Here is a 22,690-nt window from a genome sequence, read left to right as displayed (position 1 = left end):
TTCTTCGAATAGGATTTCGTCAAAGTTTCTGGGAAGGTCCATTAGCGACCTACTTTACTACTGTTTACCGAGGAAAGTGAACTTGCTAATCAAGAATGTTCAAAGAACAATTTAATGTTCAAATGCAAAACATTTACGAATGAGAATAATTGAATAACTTATTTTAAGAATTGATAGTAATATTTAATAACGCATTTTTATTTATTTATTTCTGGAAATGTGAATATAAAAAATGTTTTTTTTTCAGAAAAATATATACTTTTTGGATGTTAATTTACCAATCTACCATCACGTTCAACGCTTTCATACCAAAGGACAAAGACAGTGAGATTTTTTTTATAAAGGAGAAGCCGATCCCCCTGTATGCCTTATTATACCCGTCCTCATGGGCCACTGGCCTGTGCGAGGATCTTATCAAACAGAATAAGGGAGAGAGCCGATACAGTACAAGGTCGATGGTACTGATAAAAAGTGCAAGGGTCACAGACAGGATTCGCACCTGCGCTATCTCTAACTCAGGTGTATTAGTTGTGAAAACAGGATAAATGTAAAAATTATAGAAGTTTTTAATTGTGCTACACCTGTACTAAGAAATTTTTTGAAATCTGAATTCGCTTGCCTATGAAACGTAATCAGAAATACCGCACAGTTTCGTAACGAAGGTGTTGTTTAGTTGCATTGTGAAACTTTTTTTTAAACCATGCAGAGTAATTAAATTACACAGCACTTACTTATATATCCAGAATAATAAAGAAACAGTAATTCAATTTTTAGAGTAAAGGAAGTGCAGAATCGATTCCAGTCTTCTACACCAATTTGCACGACACAAACAACGAACAAGACGCGAAAGTCTCTAAGGAATCCAAAGGGTCAGAGAATCCTCCCGTTTATTGAATCAGAAGGCCCGAGCGCCTGTCCAATTACTTGTCAAGTGTTTAACTTTAGATATTTCTTTGGTCTGTAAGTTTCAATACAACTTCAATATGTTGTTATACATATTCATTTGAATTGAGCTGCTTGTATTCTCTACAATATTAAATATAGCATGTTTTATTTAACTAGGTAAGAAGGAATGCATATTTCATGAGTAAATATCGAAAATAGAGAAGTATGTCAACAAAACGCAAAAGGAAAATTAAGTACACAGTTAAACTTTCACAAAATATAAGGAACTAGCTGTTACCCACGGCATAGGATGCATTTATTTTTTAGTTCTTAGTCTACTTAGTTAATGCACTTATGATGCAATATGATAGTACCCTATACTATTTATCCGTATGTAGGCATAAATGGTATGTACCTGATCCATTTCTGTGTTCATGGTTAGATGATCAGAGATTGAAGGACTAACTCTCATATCGAGTTTTTTATATTTTCGACGCCATAGGAGAGTCTGCCTTGTCGCCCCGACCAAGAAAATATATACATAGGTCTCAGAAACCTACTGTGGTTCAGACAAACGGGTTTTTCAGCCCTTGTTAGCTACTTCCGGTCTAATACATTTCCAGTGCTATAGTTGAGTTTCCCGAGGATGGAAATATATTTACATACTTAGGAGTGAGAAGCCTACTTCGGTAAAAAGCGTCTAATTCAGCCGTTTAGTTTACTTCCGGGTAATTTATTAACGGAGTGAAATTTGAGTTATGTGGATTGAGTAGTTTGAACCTTATTGTCCCGGCGAATAAAATATATGCATATGTAGGTCTCGGAAAGCTACTTTTGCAAAAAAATTGTCTACTTAAGATTTTTGCAATCTTCTCTCGGTCTAAGATATTTCCAGCGACATAGTTGAGTTTGCCTTGTTGTCACGATGAAGAATATGTACATACGTACTTAGAACTGAGAATTCTATTACGGTCAAAAACTTATACTCTCGGTGTACAGGGAAAATCATTATTAAATTTGTAAAAGATTGGGAAGCAATGACTCGTTAAGGATGTTAGTGTAAGAATGCCATATCACAGTAAGTTTTGAATATCTTATGTGCACACATAGCTTTCCTCATTAAGATCGGTCTTATGACAATGTTTTAATAGCATAAAAAAACTTTAAATAGAGTATTTCCGATGCACTTGATGTTTCAATTCGTCACTGGCTCAATGTGGAATAAACGTTATAGGATAACTTTGTCCTTGTTATTTGTATTACACAACTAATCAAGCACTGGGTACTTAATTAAAATGTAAACAAATATTCCAGTCTCTTTCACGGACTTCAGATGAAACCAAAAGTGTCTAATTCTAAGCCATAAGGGAGTTTTCAAGACCAGTGGGACATAGCCCGGATGGATATTCAACATAGGAATAGACCTATATGTTAACCGAGAGAACGTCCGTGTAAAATTTCAGTGCAATCGGTCCAATAGTTTTTATGTGTAACACAAACATAAACAAAGAGAGAGAGAGAGAGAGAGAGAGAGAGAGAGAGAGACACCGTTAGATTTTTGTATAACAGTATAGATGTGCATTGTGAATTTTGTTGGACGATCCCAGACAATGTATCTGAGCAGCACACAAAGAACGTGATGGTGTAAAAGAGCGTGCCTAACTAGGAGTCAGTTAATGGAGCAGTATCACTTGACTGATCCTTGTAATCCTCAACATGACGGACGTTCTGTAGCGTTTTTAAAGCTACATTGATTTATTTTTTTTAAATTAAAACTTAAATTCAATGAAAATTTTGGGATCGAAATATTGGGATTTAATTTTAGATTAGATTGTGAAAAGTCAGGGTAAAAACGAACATGTAATCCTTTGGCAAGTTAGTACTGGTAGTTTTAAATTGTTAGGAAGGCAGGTTGACTGCCTTAAATTGATTAGAACTTGTCTTGTTGCGACTATTGTTCTCCTTGTTTGGTCCAGCTACTAACTGTAAAAGAGCGTGCCTAACTAGGAGCTAATTAATGGAGCAGTATCACTCGACTGATCCTTGTAATTATCAACATGACGGACAATCCCAGACAATGTCTCTGAGCAGCACATAAAGAACGTGATGTTGTAAAAGAGCGTGCCTAACTAGGAGCTAATTAATGGAGCAGTATCACTCAAATGATCCTTGTAATCCTCAACATGACGGACAATCCCAGACAATGTACCTGAGGAGCACATAAAGAACGTGATGTTGTAAAAGAGCGTGCCTAACTAGGAGCCAGTTAATGGAGCAGTATCACTCAAATGATCCTTGTAATCCTCAACATGACGGACAATCCCAGACAATGTCTCTGAGCAGCACATAAAGAACGTGATGTTGTAAAAGAGCGTGCCTAACTAGGAGCTAATTAATGGAGCAGTATCACTCGACTGATCCTTGTAATTCTCAACATGACGGACAATCCCAGACAATGTATCTGAGCAGCACATAAAGAACGTGATGTTGTAAAAGAGCGTGCCTAACTAGGAGCTAATTAATGGAGCAGTATCACTCGACTGATCCTTGTAATTATCAACATGACGGACAATCCCAGACAATGTATCTGAGCAGCACATAAAGAACGTGATGTTGTAAAAGAGCGTGCCTAACTAGGAGCTAATTAATGGAGCAGTATCACTTGACTGATCCTTGTAATTATCAACATGACGGACAATCTCAGACAATGTATCTGAGCAGCACATAAAGAACGTGATGTTGTAAAAGATCGTGCCTAACTAGGAGCTAATTAATGGAGCAGTATCACTTGACTGATCCTTGTAATTATTAACATGACGGACAATCCCAGACAATGTATCTGAGCAGCACATAAAGAACGTGATGTTGTAAAAGAGCGTGCCTAACTAGGAGCCAGTTAATGGAGCAGTATCACTCGACTGATCCTTGTAATCCTCTACATGACGGACAATCCCAGACAATGTATCTGAGCAGCACATAAAGAACGTGATGTTGTAAAAGAGCGTGCCTAACTAGGAGCCAGTTAATGGAGCAGTATCACTCGACTGATCCTTGTAATCCTCTACATGACGGACAATCCCAGACAATGTATCTGAGCAGCACATAAAGAACGTGATGTTGTAAAAGAGCGTGCCTAACTAGGAGCCAGTTAATGGAGCAGTATCACTCGACTGATCCTTGTAATCCTCTACATGACGGACGTTCAAGCAGCAGCGCGGCGCGGCGTCTGTGAAGATTAAGCGCGAAGATCGCCTCCTGTCTGCAGACGTGTCCTGTTCAGCGCGCACCACATTCCGCTAATAATCACCACAATGGCGCTTTACGTCTACAACATTAACAACGAGCCAATGGTGATGTGCTCATTTTAGTTGTGTGTAGGCTGAGCGTTAGCGAAGACTATCACTCAAGGGGCTGGAAACATTTCTGCCAATTCATCTGGCTATCGGTCCGCACGAAACCAAGACATGAAATTTAGTATGAAGCTTCATTTCTATATATACAACACTGAGTTCGATTGTGTATACCACTCAATGGGATTTGGCTGAGCGTTAGCGAAGACTATCACTCAAGGGGCTGGAAACATTTCTGCCAATCCATCTGGCTATCTGTCCGCACGAAACGAAGACATGAAATTTAGTATGAAGCTTCTTTTCTATATATACAACACTGAGTTCGATTGTGTATACCACTCAATGGGATTTGGCTGAGCGTTAGGGATTACTTTTACATTGGTCTTATGATCAACCATGATGGCAACGAGAAAATAGCAGAATGAACAAGCTGAGTACAATCACACGACATTTTAACTCATTGTATGTGAACACATGGAGCTTATTTATACAGTAAAGAGAAACAATAATTAAATGGAAAGTCAATATTAAAATTTGGTCATAAGATTTTATTTCAGTGCACTCTTGCGTTGTATTACGCACACTACTTCACTGGTACCTAACTCTATAAGCAACAATGTGCATGTATCATTGGGTAAGATATCTCGATTTTTATCTGTGGCCCTTAACCTTTGCATGAAACTTCTTTGCTATATAGAAAAGAATGAGTTCTGTGATCATGATGGTTCATGTCCAACCATGGAATTTGGCTGTACATGATTGAAGCCTAACCCTTACGAGTCTGATATAATATCTAATTTTTCTGGGAGATGTAAAAATTTATTTTCTGTACGTTTGTATATCTGTACATTTAGATTTGGAAATTTCGCATGCAATCCCAGCGAGCCTATTGCGCGACTCGCTGCTTGACTATTCAGGCCTAGTTAAATTAAATACTTACGCAAAATGATAAACCATGTTTTAAAGCAACATAAGAAATTCTGTAAGTGTAGGTATAATTAGTTTAAATGTTTAAAAATGAAAGGATTTTATAAAAAGGAATAACGAAACATGAATTAAAAGAGAGTAAATTCAATGTATTCATAAAGAGCATCATGAATTTTCGGTTAAAAAGTTAATCAGCTTGAAATATTCCGTTAAGAGGCAAAGTCACTACTTACAAACATGACTTGTGTATAAAATATTAAATATGCGTGAAAGGTATCTCTGTACAAAAATATTGCAGTGTTTCCGACTGAAATAAAAAAGCGGAGAAGAGTAAACCTTAATTTCTAAGTTCTCGAATTTGACTTAGTGAACGTAATCGTAAAATTGCTTTTTATTTATTTACTCCTTAAATACGATAGATATTTAATCATGGACGTATGATGAGGTGAATAAATCAAGAGACGTGGAGTCATGAGATAAATCAGTTATGTGTAGATTGAGTGAGGTGATCTGTGTAGTCTTGTTAGGTCACTTTCTGAAGTTCATAAATTAAAGAATTACAGCACAGTTTAAGAAATCTTGGTTCCGAATTGTCTGAATTCTTAGATGTTGGTCTAATTGTAGTGTATTGGTCAAAAAATTCCACGAGTACTGACCCATGGTTGAACGACTGTAAGATATTTACTACAGTAAATATAAATAGTATATTTATACAAAATGAACTTAAATACTAGGTATATGTGTAGAGGCCTCGTGCTTTTCAGAAAAAATAATTTGATCAGCTTCAAGACAACTTAAAAAGTTCTGCTTTCTATGCATTTATTATTATCCCTAATTAATATTGAGGTCATATCTTAGCAATTTAATTTCAGAAAATAGTTATGAAATTACTTATAATTTTATTAAATTAGCAATCATGATGTTCTACCTGTTGTTCTCATTCGTTAAATTCGATAATATGAGGATAGTTACAATTTAAATCATAAAATGTATATACAAATGTATACTGTAACTGGAAAAATGTATTTTACTTCAAGTGCTTTTTAAGATGCTATGGAAAAGTTATATATATATATACAAATTAAATCTACTTCATTGGTGGGCAAAAGTAGTATTTCGAACTGATTTTCAACAGCTTGAAATGAAGCCCGAAATAATACACAATAACTCCAGTATATAGTAATCAATACAAATATATCATATTCAAAATATAAACACAAAACGAAATATTTAAAATTGTGAAAAACATGGTAAAGAAGTTGAATAAATTATGAGTTGCATAAATTCATTCTTAATACAGTTAGGCATAAACGTGTAGAAATAATAAAAAAACGTTCTATAAAACTTGCTTAAGCACTCATACGAGAGACAGGGCCATTTCGAGCTCCTTTCTTTTTTCTTATCCCATTATGCAAAGGAGAGGATGGTGGGAGGATTGAAGTCCTCGTAGGGGTTTAGAACTTGCAAATCGAACAGACAAACTCGACAATGGTCACGCCCGGTGAAGAAACTGATCTGGTAAACGTTCACTTCTCGACGTCTCAGTTACACTCTTCCGCCCACTTTTGGAGGACCCCAATCAATCAGGATCTTTAACGACCTCTCTCGTCCACTGATGCTATCATTCTTGCCAGTCCAGTCCTCTGTGATGTGTACATCGGCTTCAAATAGGTTAAGCAGTTTCTCTCATAAATAGTGTTCCCGTCGAAAGAGACAATATCGATGGAAATAACTTTCATAGAACCATACGGTTAGATGTTCTGTGAGCACTGATTGTTGCAGATCTAGAAATGAAAACACGTTTTTAGAGATAGGTTGAAACTCTAATCAGTATTTAGAATCATTGCCATAAAAATCGTCACTTATTTAAGAGACAATTTAAGTGAATTTATTTACGGTAATAGATTTTTGGTTGGATTTTTTTTCATGACGGTTCTATACTTATATAGATTTGAACCCAAATGTAATGTAGCTTCGTTCAGAATCAGAGGCGGAACTATATGAGATTGTTCAGACTCGTAGTTGGTAAGCAAAAATAAATAGCAAGCGAGAATTTTAATTTTTATTGCTCAGTGTAAAACATGTTAAAGGTTAGGGTTATATTTGTATGTAACACAGTGTTCCCACATTTTACCACACAAGGTAGTCAACGTTCCGTTAAGGTGGGCAACTGAAAACTTTATTGACTCATTAAGTTTTTCTTAACCAAATCGAGTTTATAGTCAACGAACAATTGAATTTACATAATAATTTGCATCTGTTCTGTCTGCCAATTTATTATATCCTTCTTGTAAATTGTTATAATTTGTTAGTATTAGGATGGTTTTCAAGTTAATAAGGGTGTACTATTTTGTGTTTAATGTTTTATTTCTTCTGTTTTAAAATATAAAGTTGGTAATATAGGTTACCTTGTACATATTACATGGACGTACAAACGGAATGCAGTGTATAAGTTTAAAAATAGGGAATGATATTTTAGTAATAAGATTTAGTTTTAAATGTTAGTAACATTAATATTTTACTATGTCGTGACCGTAGTATAGAGAATTTACACGGTACGCCAGCCAGGGCAGCCAACCCTTGCACAATAAAGAGGTAAAGTTACAGCTCGCCTTATCTCTGCACACTTGACTCTTGCAATGAAACCATTTCTATTTCAACTCTATATTCTTTTCCTGGTATTAATTTACTTCTAACCTATTTTGCCAAAACTGGAATCGTGTTGCAAGGTTTCTTTTTGCCAACAGAACATATATATGAAACAGGAATTTTAATTTCTACAGGAAGTTATACTTGTAAACTAAATGTCAATCGGGACATTTTCATCGATAAAACTGTAAAAACTTTATAGTTCATTATGTTTTGCTCCAATAAAACCCCATTACACACGGCTTTTCTCGCTGAATATATTTTTTTAACTGAAATTAGTTAAACTCTGTTCAATTGTACATTAGGCACAATGAATAAGTTGTACTGCTCTACAACCATCTTCGAATGTAAAATTATTATAAGTTATGATACGAAATACTAACAGCTAAACGGTTGTTGTTCGGCCCTATAATGACGTAGAGAATGTTTACAACTGTTAAATTTATGTATTTTAAACATATTCAGGTAACTAGATTAGGTTTTTTAAAATACCTGTAGCAGAAATATATTAAGGAAATCAAGTGTTTGGTGAATCATATTATATAAGGAGTTTTTAAAAAACCCAAAGCTATTGAATAAGTTTGGTTTTGGCTTTTCCAGTCTAAAACATATCTAAAGTATTATAAACATTTTGGGTATATCCTGAGAGAAATTTAGGATTCATTGTTCAAGGTCCTTGTGTAATTCTAAGACTGTTATAATTCTTTCCAAATTCCATGGAGTTACACATACCTAACTCGATGTTTTTTTTATGTAGAAATAAATGTTCATGGAAAATTTCATGTCGACCATTATTCTAGATCAGATAGTTTTTGAGATATCCTACAGACAGTCAGACAGATTGGCAGACTCACAGATAGAAATTAAATTTTAGCAGTCTCTCGATTGATAGGAGAATATACTATTTGCTGTCGCTCAACCAATAATTAAAGTTTCATACCGGTGTTCTTTATAGCAAAATATTAGTTCTGAGGTGAATTATGTGTTGAAACTCAAATGGTTGAATTTGTCCAACAATGTGAAACAATTAGGATTTGCTATTAGGAATAAATTATAAATAAGTTTTGACCGATACTGATACTGAAAATACTGGACATGCAGAACTCTGGGCCCCAAAACTTATAAAAATGATGTAATTATTATGAAAAGTCATCCTTTCAATCTATGCTAATTTGGATGAAGACCCAACCATAAGATAAGATTTTGAGCCCAGGTGTGTAAAGAGTCGTTTACATCGCACAATCCTGGGTGTGGCCGAAAGTACGACATAACTTGTGGATTCGCAAATAAAATCACTACATCACGTCATTTTATGATCCATAAACAAACGGGATTCCCAGACATCAGGTTAAAATGGGGTTGGAACAAGGAAATCAACCACCGCCTGGACATAAAACTCTCCCAATGCGGACTTCTCTAAGCTAGAATGTGATTCAGACACCGCTATAAATAGTGTCGGTCATTAAGAACTGTTTATGGTAATGGTTCGCAGAAGTATACGTTATTTACACTGCGTATATACGAAGAAAGTGCAGTTGTATTGAAAACCACAACAAAATACGGAATTAATGAAACGATATTACATTATTTATCTTCTATTCTAACACAATATCAAACTCAACGACATAAACTGTAGTAATATTTGGCACGTATACTGTATGAATAGATTTGGTCTGTAAATCTAAAACGCTTCTTTAGGTCTGAATACAACTGCAGCGTAGTGCAGGTTCAGAGCCGGAACTAAATAAAATTGCTTCAGATCGAATCAATTGACTCCATGCCAAGTCCACCGCTATGCGCTTGGATGAACTTTTCTATTTGAGTTTCTTACAACAAGCGACTTACTACTAGCACGTGTTTGCTTGTATTTTATCAATCGAGTACGTCAAATTAAGTTAGCATTTAACAATGAATTCTTCAAGAATGTGTTTATTTTGTCACCACTTTCATTAGCGTGATACTTTTAATTGCAATAAATGCAACATTAATTTGTTACACTAAATAGTTACCAAATGCCGCAATAGACGTAATAAACACGATAGTAAAATTTATATACTATTTAAAAACTTAAACAATCATTAATTTAATAAAGCTCATAAAAAGATGTTAATATGATACTAAGATGTTTCATGTTATTTAAAATATTATATATTCCAATATATTAAATATGTAAGGCCATTAACATTACATTAACAATTACATGTGCGGTAATTGATGAATTTTACTTCTGTCCAAATATATTTAAAAATCAATAGATTATATAACTAAATAAAAATATCTTTTTCTCTTTTAGTATTTAGAAGATATTAATTTATGACGAAGTAATAAAACTATAAATGTTCTTTTGCAAATATGTGAAAACAAATTGTTAAACAACAGACACTATGGTTTATTTTATTGAGATTTTATATATGGTGTAATTAAATCAAAATCAAAATTTAAAACAGTTTGTGAATGACAACTCTATTGTTACATCATCCACAAATAAATATTGCCATAGGATAAACTATCGTAGAATAATTGAATTCAAGTGTAACGCATTAAAATCTTTTTGTAATTCTATATTGGGATAAAATGTTTTACATTTTAAGTAACTTCTAATATAGATTGATTGATGGTGGAATTTGTTTGAAAAACTTCCAATAAAGAACTGATTCGTAATGTTAAGTTATTTAAGTAAGTACTATAACATATAAGACACTCACAAGACTCACACCGCACAATCAGAAGACTTAATCTCGAATTGAGGTGGGTAAAAAATTGGCGATGAATGGAGCAGAGTGAGTGTCAAAATGTATGTATGAATGAGAGTTCGATGTAGCATGTGTGTCAAAATTATTAGATAATTGACGTTTGCTATACAAATGTACTTTTTGTCTCCTCAATAAATACTTGACTATTGACTACTGACTATAAGTAATATACGTATTTTTAACTTTATATAAACATAGAGAAATACGAAGAAAATAATATTGAAACAGGAGTGAGAGTAATGTATATAGATATTAAGAGCTGGTAATTAAACGAAATTCAGTTTACCCCTTAAGAAAAATGTTAAGCCTTAAACACTTTTAAGTACTTATTTTTGATGGTAGCTTTACGAGAGGTGTTTCATTTTAAACACATTACTAATACAGATGCCATCGCTTCATAATTTTTCTTTTAAAGTGCAAACATCGTGAATATTCAAACAATACATTTTAAGGTTTGTGTATTTGTTGAGTAACCTATAAATATATCTAAAAATACTTCAAAGCATTTTGCTGCATATTAGTCATATCAGTAAAATGGGAAATCTATTACCATTAATATGTTGGTGGAATAATGCATTTCAGAGAAAGAGGAAACGTAAAAGAGTAAACATTGCCTCTCTAGTAAAAGTAAATTAGAAAAGAGAAGCAGTAAGTGAGGAGATCGGATCTCCGTGAGCACCCCCCAGATTGTTATTTCTCTCATCTATAACAGACTGATAAAGAGAGCACTGGGTATTAGACTTGGAAGGGTTCTGCCTCTTTCCAGCTTTCTTAGTCAGCCAAGTTACCTATCATTGAGATACATTACTGTATGACCAAGTTTTAGAGAGTTAAGGTGGTACAAACGATTTTTGGAAAGGAAACGTTTTTATTGGCTAATATTTAGGGACGCCTATCACTCGTGGGGGTGGCAAAGATTTCATTTCTGCCTATAAGCACGATATCTAAAAAACGAAGTGACCTCTAGACTTAAAATTTTGCATGAAGCCTTATATATATGAGGTAAACTGAGATAGATGAAGGCAAATGTTAATCCATGTGATTTGGCTGAATGTAAGTGAATATTTTTACAGTGGTATTATGGAGAACGAGAAAGTAGCAGGCTAAATAAATTTAAAAGCAAACTAAATTGAATCACTTAAGATTTATATATGTGACTTTTATTCATAGAGTAAAAAGAAAAAGAATGAGGAAGTCAATGTTAAAACTCAGTTGCACGATTTTATGTTATTTTACGCGCACTCTTGTCTTGCGTTGTAGTACCCTCCCTAGCTCACCTGAACTTTAATTATTTACATGGCGTTACTTATATGGCAAGATATCTCATGAAATATTTGAACTATTAACTTTAAATTTTGTGCAAAACTTTATTTCCACAAACACAATAATGAGTTATATAAGAATAAGAATACGTTTATTGCCATAAATCCTACATAAGCACCGACACAAGTCATGTATAAAACAAACAAAAAAAAATAGCAAAAGTCCAGATAAGGAAAATGTGGTACCCAAAACATAACGTTGCCAAAAAAATCACGCTATAAATTTAAATAAAAAAATTAACAAACTAAAACAGGTATATAATAAATAAATAAATAGTAAATAAAAAGTAAAACACTGCCTCAAAAATCACAACAATAGAATTACGAGTATATAACATTGATACATTTTCAAACATGGTCTATATAAAAAAAACATATAGTGCATGTCCAATCATGGAATTTGAATAAGCGTCATTTAAGGCTATGATTCAGTAGGCTAATAAACTTTTTTCTTGGAGGGGATGTAAAATGTCTTTATGATTGTCTGCCTGTCTATCTGTCCCAGGACACCTCGAGAATGAAATGAGCTATAGATTAGAAAGGTAGCATGCAAGCTTAGCCAAGCGACATGTGGTGGGCGTACTCGTACTTTACTTTCAATTCATACGCTTTTAAGATGATTTCCCTGGAGACAGAAAAAGTAGAAAACCCTTTTTGATCACTCCGCGAGGAGTTACATATATTTAAAGTAGGAAATTTAGAATATTTTCCAATCAAGTCCAAATAAAAATGACCGATAATAGAAATGTGAAGGTTTACAATACGTACATGGGTTATAACTTAATAATTTTTCTTAAAGAAGTAAACTTTGATAAAAATCACGTTAACTTTAGTGCAAACTTTTATGTAAATATTGTATAACTTTATATCCTTATCTTCAACAGTTTTTGGCCTGATTGGTTGGTATCATAAATCCTGCTTCAAATGCCTACCAAACATAGAATTTTACCAATTTTCCTCTTTTCATAAACGATGTTTCAAAGGTCTATTACAAAATATTTCTTAAAAAAATAACACCCAAAAAAACTTTCACCGTCTTAACAGTCCCACCAACTATAATAGTTTATGAATAGTACACAAAACATACCTTTTTCTGCAAGAATGATCATGAAAATGGAAATACGTTACTAACAGCAACGTTTACCAAAACTTTGTCTTAAATTTGAATAATTCCTCCAAATTAATGTTAATATTACTGTACGGAAACAAAAAAGCGTGCAAAACACGCTATTTACAACTATACAACGTTCAAAACATTTTTAGACTGGGTAAAGAATATAAAGTTAAGTGGATAGCATGTAACTCTGCGATAAAAAGTAGAGCCAAGTCGCTTACAAAAACAATTTCATAACTTCACAAATGCAAACGGCAACATACAACTGTGCTACGGTGTCAGATATGGAGTGTTACAGAAATGTTAATTGTTTTGCGGTCGTTGCTTTTTACTGAGCAGCGCGCCACGCCCTCACTCCTCCGTTATGATCGTGTTGACAGTAAAGTTTGCGGCAGTGGGCGAGCTCTGAGTGGCAGCCGAGCTCACATGCGGGTTAAATTAGGGAATGATACACATACACACGTTAAAAAAAGATTTTTATGGGAAAAAATGGCCATTCACTAATAAAACTACTGTTATACTACCTTTAATACTTTTAATCTATATATATATATATATATATATATATATATATATATATATATAAATGCGAATGTTTGTTTTTATGTTCCGTTATAACTCTGGAACCAATGCACGAAACATCGTGAAATTTCGTACAGTGATTCTACACGTTCCTGGAAGTAACATAGGCATACATACTAGAGTAAATTTGGTCCAATTTAAATAGTTTATTTAATTAATTTTTTAATTATAAATCGTTGTTGATGTTAGAGTGTTTTATATTGGATCCGACAGACTGCGCTACGACACATAATACAAAGCGAACTGATACTTAACAGCTGTTAATACTTTCAGCTGAAGTTCATCAAAGAGGCAGAAACATTTGTTTACATTTAAAATTTAGAAAATCTTTATTGTAAAGTGCTTGATCAGTAGTGTAATGCAGGTTGCATAGAAGACGTCATTGCCTAATTTTAAATTCAGATTGCACCAATGATCAATAATAATATATAAAAATGAATGTTTGTGTGTTTGTCCTTTATAGACTCAGAAACTATTGGACCGATCACTATGAAAATTTGTATTTATTTGTATTTTTCTATGTAGAAGGTTTATATGCAATGCCCATTGATGTAACTCACCACCAGGCTGTACTGCAAGATATAAAAGTTACCAAAGCGCCTGCACATTATAAACTGCAATTACGACACAGTTACGTATATTAAATAGCCAAACACTATTTGAAGGCAAAGAAATATACGGGCAAAGCTTATGAGACACGTGCGAAGCCGCGGGAAACAGCTAGTTTATCCTATATTAATAAGTTATTTTAGTAATAAACATCGGTGTATATCATCCCGATATTTTCCAACTTTGGATATCGTTTAAAAAGTAACCATCACATTAACACACTGAACCCGGAAACATAAATAAACTCAACAGTTCACACAAATACACTCACGCCCATGAGTTAAAGTAAAGTAAAAAATGTCTCTAGGGACCAACAGCTTAAAGGTGACTTCCGAACCACCACCAACGTCCGGGTAAGCGGACTGCTTGCAAGGACAACGATCACTTATCCAAGCACCAGCCATGCTTGATTCGGTTATTTTGTGATAACCGCCGTACTCGTTACATTGCAACACATAGTTAGTTAACACTATAAACGGAGTACAAAATCGGAAGGTGACCACGGAGTGTGTCCATTTCCAGTGTGTAATTTTGAATTTATTTATTATATTTGAGTGTTCAGTGCAATTTATATAATTTATTTTTTTTTATTTGAAAATAACTAATGATATAAAAATAACAGGCTCCAAGATCTGATGATGAATCGGCAGGGGTTCGAAACCGTGGTAGACAACTTTCAAAGCATATAAGAATAACCGTGAGTGATAAATGATTTGAAAACCTTTTTAATAACATATTAGTTTTCTGTTCTGGAGGCTTACCACAAACTTAATTAAATTATATTAACAGATTACACAAATATTTTACGTTTTAAAGTAATTAAATAATTTTTAAACAATCTTTGCCACTGAAAGATGTTAAAATACTCTTAAGAATGGCTCAGAAATGAAGAATTGTTTGCTAAAGCTTTTGACTATCCTTCAATATTTTGTACATTGTGAGGGTAAAACATGTAAGACGTTACATTACCATTCACAATACATAATGTGAAACCAGTTCGAAAAATTATCAGTACAACTGTCTAATATCTTTTGATCCAGTGTTTCACGCAAAGACATTAAGCTATTACCAAACAATGTTTTAGGGTGTTTTTAAGTGTAAGCTTGATTACTTTATTGACTTAATTTAGCAAAACCATTATTCGAAGGGTGGGAAACATTTCATTTCTGACTGTCTATCTGTCTGTCTGCCAGTACGATAACTAAAAAAAAAAAACTGATCGATAAACTTAAAACAAAAAGACAATTTGTACACTAACTGAAAACAACGGTATGATATTTTAACATTAGCAATCTAACACATGTAGCCTAACTGTTCGTTAGATATCTTGTAAAAAATTTTATCTGTGTACTTAAAATTTTACATGAAAAATTCATATATAGAAAAAAATGAGTTCTATGACAGTGCATTTCTATCCCTGATACTTTGAAGCCTATTATTTAGTAGGCTGACACAATTTCTCATTTCTCTGCAGAGAGGATATATGATTAATTGTTTGAATGATAAATTTATTTTCTATCTGTCCGCAGAACATCTCCAAAAATGAGCTATATTGTTGAAATTTTGAATGCAACCTCAGCAAAACTTATCACAACTCCTACTGTGTGCATTATATTCCTGCCCAAATAATTTTATTAATTTTAAACTTACCTTAACTGAGATGAACCCATTTCTGTATAAAGTTTTATCTTCAAGTAATTATCATATACAAGGTTCTGTATTTTTGAATTTTTATTTGACATTTATGCAGTTAAAACAAGAAGGAGATTCTTTGAAAAGAAGGTAAGGTTCTTTTTATTTTACCAAATCAAATCAAGAAATCAACATTTATATCCATGAAGAGTTAAACTTTTTTGGAAAATGTACTCCAAGCCCATAAACGCCCACAACCCCCTCATAACAAACAGCGGCCAGTGTTAGAGCACTGTAGTGCCGAGCGTCGTTACTTTTTATATGCTAACACACTTCAGTTAAGAATAGCAGTTCAGCTCAGTTTTTTCCATTATTTCTCTCCAAAATTCGAAATAACTATTACTATTACTTTTTCTCATCTGTCAGACTGCGATACGACAGAGAGTTTGGTTCATTATTTACTTTAACCATTATCATTAAAGAAGAAAGAAACTCAGGATACTTTAAAATATTTGTATTCAATAATTGACTAGCGTGTGTTAACCGTTTGAGCCCCATGTGAGTACGTGGTGGTACTGCAGGGTATCGCTTAGTAGGCTACAGCAATGTCGTGTCTTGGGTCGAAAATGATGAGCCCGACTCTACTGGCAACCATCTTATTTTTTTCCCATAAGAACAATGTTAAATTATAAACAATTTTAGGGTCTTGGTTTCCGCTTTGGAATTATGGGAGATATATAATTTTAAAGAAATTTTAAATACGCATCAACACATGTTTTTTATAATTGTAAGTATTTTTACTGATTTTAATAAATACAATCTTGAAACTTTTTGTAATTAATTTTAATTACTCTAAATGTAAGAGTATACATTTTAAGAGACAAACTGTTGGATACTCACAAATCATAATAAAATGAGACATCAACCATAATTTTACGACCATAAATAAAGGCGTAAAACTGTTAGAGGTTTAAGATAGCGCGCTGGCTGGCTAGCTGCCGGCCGTGGATCATTTCATATGGGGCTAGAGATTAAAACTGAGTTATAAATAGTAATTCTAATGAATAGTAAATGAATGTAGTTTTAAAACTTTGATGATCTAATGGTTTATAATTCATTTTCAAAATAAAATACCTTATGAAGATAAAATACCTATACTAATGATAAAATAAAATTAGTACTAACGGATAGTCATATTTTTGATAATATTTTATCATTTTTGTGTGTTTAACTATCAGTTCCTCTTTACATTGTTTTTATGTAGATTTTATTATAGTACCAAATTTATCATTGCAAGCCTGGGTGGAGGCAAATAAACTGTTGATTAAAGCATAAGGCCAGTTTTAACTTAAAATGAATATAAAATATTAGTTTCTAGCTATAACGCTATTATTCAAATTATTAATTGAGAGATTCTTACATTTTTAATGAATGACACAAATAAATGGCCAGGCTTGCAATAACATGTCTCGCACTATAGTTCGACTAATAGGTAATCAAAGGTAAACTTCAACGTCATTTCACTACATCCGGCATGGAATGCCACACTGATCGTACTGCGCATTCATTCCGTACATGATATGAAAAAATAATTCACCTGGCCAAAGGCCAATTTTCAGAGTTTTAAAATTTTTATATCCACTACTATAGAGGAAAATTGATGTAAATTTTCTATCAGCGAAGTAGAGGTCAAAGAACTTTTTAGCTGTGAGAGTATTTGGTCTTGAGAATGAAATTTTGATTGAACGTGTTCGAGAGAGGAAATAAATGGCATTCATTAGCGGGTGATCAAGACAGTAGGATGAAGTGGATAGCTATATGGACAGCTCATCCAAACTATTGGAACTAGCTTTCCTATTATGTTTTGAAATTAAATGAAATGAAAAATGTCTTTATTTATAGAGACAAAGTTGGAACTAAAAAGTCCTCTTCTCCACTTAACCTCTAAACATAAATAAAGAAAATAAAACAAAATCATTCCTATTACAATACTGTAACTGGCATGTTAATGATGAATTACGATACAACATATAAATTTAAATTTTACATTAAAAATGTAGTATACTGATTGAACTCTAACAAATCTTTAATACAATAAGAAAGTAATTGAATTATAACATCCTTATCAGCTCACATGCAGTTACCCCTAGTGCGACCATAAGAACCACCAATTGTCACTCCCGCCGAGTCAGCAGCAGAAAGGCCCTGACTTCAGCTGAGGGTTTTGTTAAGTTATCGGTAAACAAAGGTTAAACTGTGGATGGATGGGTAACAGTGTATACACGATTGGCGTATTAAAATCCAATGAACAAGCCGTTTTAATTTATCAAGTTAGTACAAATTATAGTTTATTATATTTATTAAGTAATAGCCTAAATTCTTTTACTTGTTACACAATATAGTTACACAATAGTTACACAATATAAGTAAGACAGTGTTGAATTTATAATGATGGAGTTTGCCATTTTATAAAATAGTGGAGTTAATCAAGAAAGCCGAGAATATGCTCAAATAATAATCATACACATCAGGTAAGTGGAGCCAAGTTCAGAAGACGGCATTACTTGGGCACAACCCAGTCAGTGTGAGTCCTAGCATTTATTCTAATTACATTGGCAGATAGTTGATACTGGTAATAACACAAATAACATAAATAAACATAAATACAGCTCATAATACTGAACTCCTGGCACTCACGATTGTTCCTGTCAATTATTACGAGTGTACCATTATTTCTAGTTACTATGCATCGATTATTTTTTTAATAAATCAAACCTTATCAGCATATGCCAGTATCAATATCCATTGTTTCATTTTTCACCTCTGCCCACACTGTAGTGCGATTCGTCAGCAATACTGTGCACGTCACGTCGCTCTCCACTAATAAATGATAGTGCGCGACTAACGGTGAGCTAGCCGCAGTGTGGGTTACAGATCTAATAACATGCCAGTGGATTTGCAAGTCATGAGCCCCTGCTGGGTACTGCAGTCTGTGGTCTATGAAATGTACACGCGGTTCACTTACCGTGTAAACAGACAATTCTATCCGGTACTACTGGTTTCCTCGATCTGACTTTCAAAACACATGACATCAAGCAATCATCTAATTTTACTTAAGTTTTAAGGGCAATTGATTCATAATACAAGTAATATGGAATAAATAAAAAAAAAAAACATCCATCACTGGTGTATTTTACTGATAGTTAATTTCCACATTCAATACTCGACTCGTAAGGATTAAAGTTCTCAACACGATACGGGAATAACTAAAATGCACACATCGTTTCTTGAAATAAATTTTAGGGGAATGATGATGTAGTGTGTGTTACTATAGTCCGTTATTATAAGGATGTCTTGGAAAGTAGCCCTTCAAAATTCAATATTCCAAAACGTATTATCAAGAACATGATTGAACGTCTCAAATTTCTCTGAAATAAAACAAATACTAGACGATCAAGAGCTAGAATCATATTACACATTTATGTTATTACATTTTATTACACTTTTCAGTCATTTTAATTTAACCAAAACTAACAATTTCATGAAGCTTCATGACAAGCAATATCCGTGGTGAAGAACATAAATTTTCTTTGAAAAATAATACGAGCCTATATAAGCCTTAGACGAAGGAAATACATATTGGTAAATGTGTCAGTTGTATATTAACCACTGACCATTCTAAGACAATTATCTTTAGCTGATACGTTTAACAAATGTCGTAAGCAGAATTACATTAAGCAGAGTAATACGAACAATTAACAGTGTACGCCTGTTACTTTTGTACGTTGTAAACAAATTCAGTACTCACAGTTCTTCTAAGTCTGGAAGGTTGGTGAAACTCAGTTCATTCAACTCCGTTATGTTGTTGGTTGACAGATCCCTGAAAAAATTACACTTAGATGAGCTACAAAGGCACACATTACACACATTTCACATTAAATAACGCTATATTTTAATGTTCTAGTTTCATATTTATTACTAGAGAACATTGGATTGTCAAGTTAGCCAGGAGCTATCGGTTGAGTTTCAGTAACGCTTTTAATTAATAAATATAATAATATTAAGACAATACATTTTTATTAAATTACTGTCAATGTACTAATTCAAAAACAGTTTTATTTTTAACTTCGTATAAGATCGTTATTAGAGATAAAAGCCACTGAGTTACACATAAACACATTCGATCACAATTTGAATTATAAGCGAACACAAATTCTTCTAAATTGTGTAAATTGTAGAGAATTCGCAATATCGATTAACGAATACAATGAGTCGTTGTTTGAAATTTCGTTAATCTGAAAGTGTCTTTGTCTACACAATCACGAGTTTAATGTATGATCCACCGATATATATTTATGATCTTCAGAATAATTCAGATATTTTAGCAGGAACAGCGCAGCTAGACAGAGCTAGAGTTAGATACTTACTGCAAGTTTCTTCAAAAGTTTGAGTTCTTCTCATCGAAATATAGTGTTAGAGGCTATATTAAAAAAGATTATTTGAGATATTTATTTTTTATTAAATACACGTGTATTTAAATTACAACACATATAATTTAGTAATATAGAGTTTTACTTATTTATAAAAAAGGTTTACTACTATAAAAATACGTTTTAAATATCACAAATAGTAATACGTTAAACTCTCACGATTTAGTAAGTTCATTTTTAGAGTTGAATTTAATTAATAACAATCTAAATTTAATCAGGTAACCGTAGCGTAATCTTCACAAACAACTCATGGCAATTTGGCACACTCAATGACTACTTAGTAGCTTTGATTATGGTTATACTTATTTAAGTAACTAAGTGACTTTTGGGCCTAAGTAAGTAACTATGTTATTTTGTTGCACTTAGGTGCAACAATCTAAATATATAAATATTGCATTAGAAGAACGACTTAAATATTGCAATGAATTACTACGGTACCTTCATTTGACCACTCTAGAGGAGACATTACCAACGACAAAACTGTGTAGATGTATACTTGTTATCGATGAGGAAGAAATGAAACATCTCGGGCGGACGGCTACCAACCCGGGTCAAAAATCAATCACGAGAGCGAGTAAAGTGGATAATTCATCAAAACTCCGATCCGCCCTTTGACAGTGACTGACAATCTATAGAAGCATACATTAACTTCCAATACAAACTTTTTCCTTCAGGCAATTGGAAAGTTTTCAAGAATAAATTTATTACTTGTATTATTGTATATTACAATAAGCGATGCAAACTTCAAGTCCAGTCATTAAAATAATATTTTGTATAGCAATGATCGCTTACTTTTATGCAAGGAGTTTTTAAACTCTCGTTAATCGTAAATTCGAGCGAGATAATCTTAATGTAAACTTTTGCCATATACTATATGGGATGGATATTTTTGTTTTTAATTTTAAATAAGATTCTGCTTACAGACCTTTAAGATATAAAATATTAATATAACGTCTTTGAAGACAATAAAATGTAAAATATTTTGATATTTGTACTAGAAATCACAGGCGTTTGAATTACGCTCAGCCTAATCATAAAAGGCACGTGGTCATTATACAACACGAAGTTGCCAATAGGCACGTATTATCAAGAACGTTATTTAACGTCTCTAATGTCTCTGAAATAAATAAAAAACACACATTTCTAAATATAGAAATGTCATATGAAAATGTTTAAGTTCCATAGATTAATTCGTTCTTGAGTCACCCATCAGAAATCAGACACAAGCAGATAGGCAAACAGACAGACAGGACAGGACAGAAATTTTGCCAGCTGCCTTGAGTGATAAGTTCGGTAACACATTAATTAACATACATTCAAATAGGTTATCTAAATTTTAGATACTCTCTGGCAAGAACCATTTAATACAAGGAAATGAAATACATAAGGTGTTATTTGAGGCAGTAATTAAAGTGTAAATGCTTTGTAGTAGAGGGTAAGGAAGGAAGGATCGGAGGATCACACACCACCCGTCTTGGGACGGAACAGGAAGTCACAACTGTGGTTCCTCCTCACATGACAGCTTCACTGTCTCAACTTTCCTGCTGATGTACGTGCATCACATGTTTCACAATACATCTGTGTTCTTTTGTGATTTTCCTTTTGTAGTAATGTGTTGGTTTTTTATGTATCAATTATTTTGTTGTCAACTTTGATTCTGGACTAATCATTGCAACCACATTAAATTATTAATTTGAGAGCACACACAAACGTTTTGTAACGCAATGTTCCTGTTATTATAACAAATAATGAGGGCAACGTTGTAATCCTGATATCCTTCAATATTACCTAGAGATGTTCCCAGTGACCTCAATGGAAGATTTCGTTATTTGTTGAAACAAGAGAATACTGGATGCTGGGCGGTGTACTGATTGTGTGTGACAGACACGTATACAAACCATTGAGCAAGTAATGTTTAGTGAGAGGCCGTACGGGGCCGAGAGGGAATGCAGTTTACAAACCCGACACGTCACAAGAGAATACTGGATGCTGGGTGGTGTACTGATTGTGTTTGACAGACACGTATACAAACCATTGAGCAAGTAATGTTTAGTGAGAGGCCGTACGGGGCCGAGAGGAACTGTAGTTTACAAACCCGACACGTCACAAGAGAATACTGGATGATGGGCGGTGTACTGATTGTGTGTGACAGACACGTATACAAACCATTGAGCAAGTAATGTTTAGTGAGAGGCCGTACGGGGCCGAGAGGGAATGCAATTTACAAACCCGACACGTCACAAGAGAATACTGGATGATGGGCGGTGTACTGATTGTGTGTGACAGACACGTATACAAACCATTGAGCAAGTAATGTTTAGTGAGAGGCCGTACGGGGCCGAGAGGGACTGTAGTTTACAAACCCGACACGTCACAA

General features: G+C 33.6%; 1 protein-coding gene across 2 annotated transcripts in view; it reads right to left on the bottom strand.

The window, feature by feature from the left end:
• The window catches only part of LOC124357512 (follicle-stimulating hormone receptor-like), a 409,876-nt gene that overhangs the window by 122,538 nt on the left and 264,648 nt on the right, over positions 1-22,690 (bottom strand). For both annotated transcript variants that reach the window (XM_046809381.1, XM_046809382.1), the window contains exon 2: positions 19,632-19,703. In XM_046809381.1, coding sequence (XP_046665337.1) covers positions 19,632-19,703 — 72 coding nt within the window. The remainder of the gene's footprint in view (positions 1-19,631; positions 19,704-22,690) is intronic.

Source organism: Homalodisca vitripennis, chromosome 3 (genome assembly GCF_021130785.1).
Source record: "Homalodisca vitripennis isolate AUS2020 chromosome 3, UT_GWSS_2.1, whole genome shotgun sequence".
Classification (NCBI taxonomy): Eukaryota; Metazoa; Arthropoda; class Insecta; order Hemiptera; family Cicadellidae; genus Homalodisca; species Homalodisca vitripennis.
Note: the sequence above shows the minus strand (reverse complement) of the source record. Positions and strands in the feature narration are given on the sequence as shown.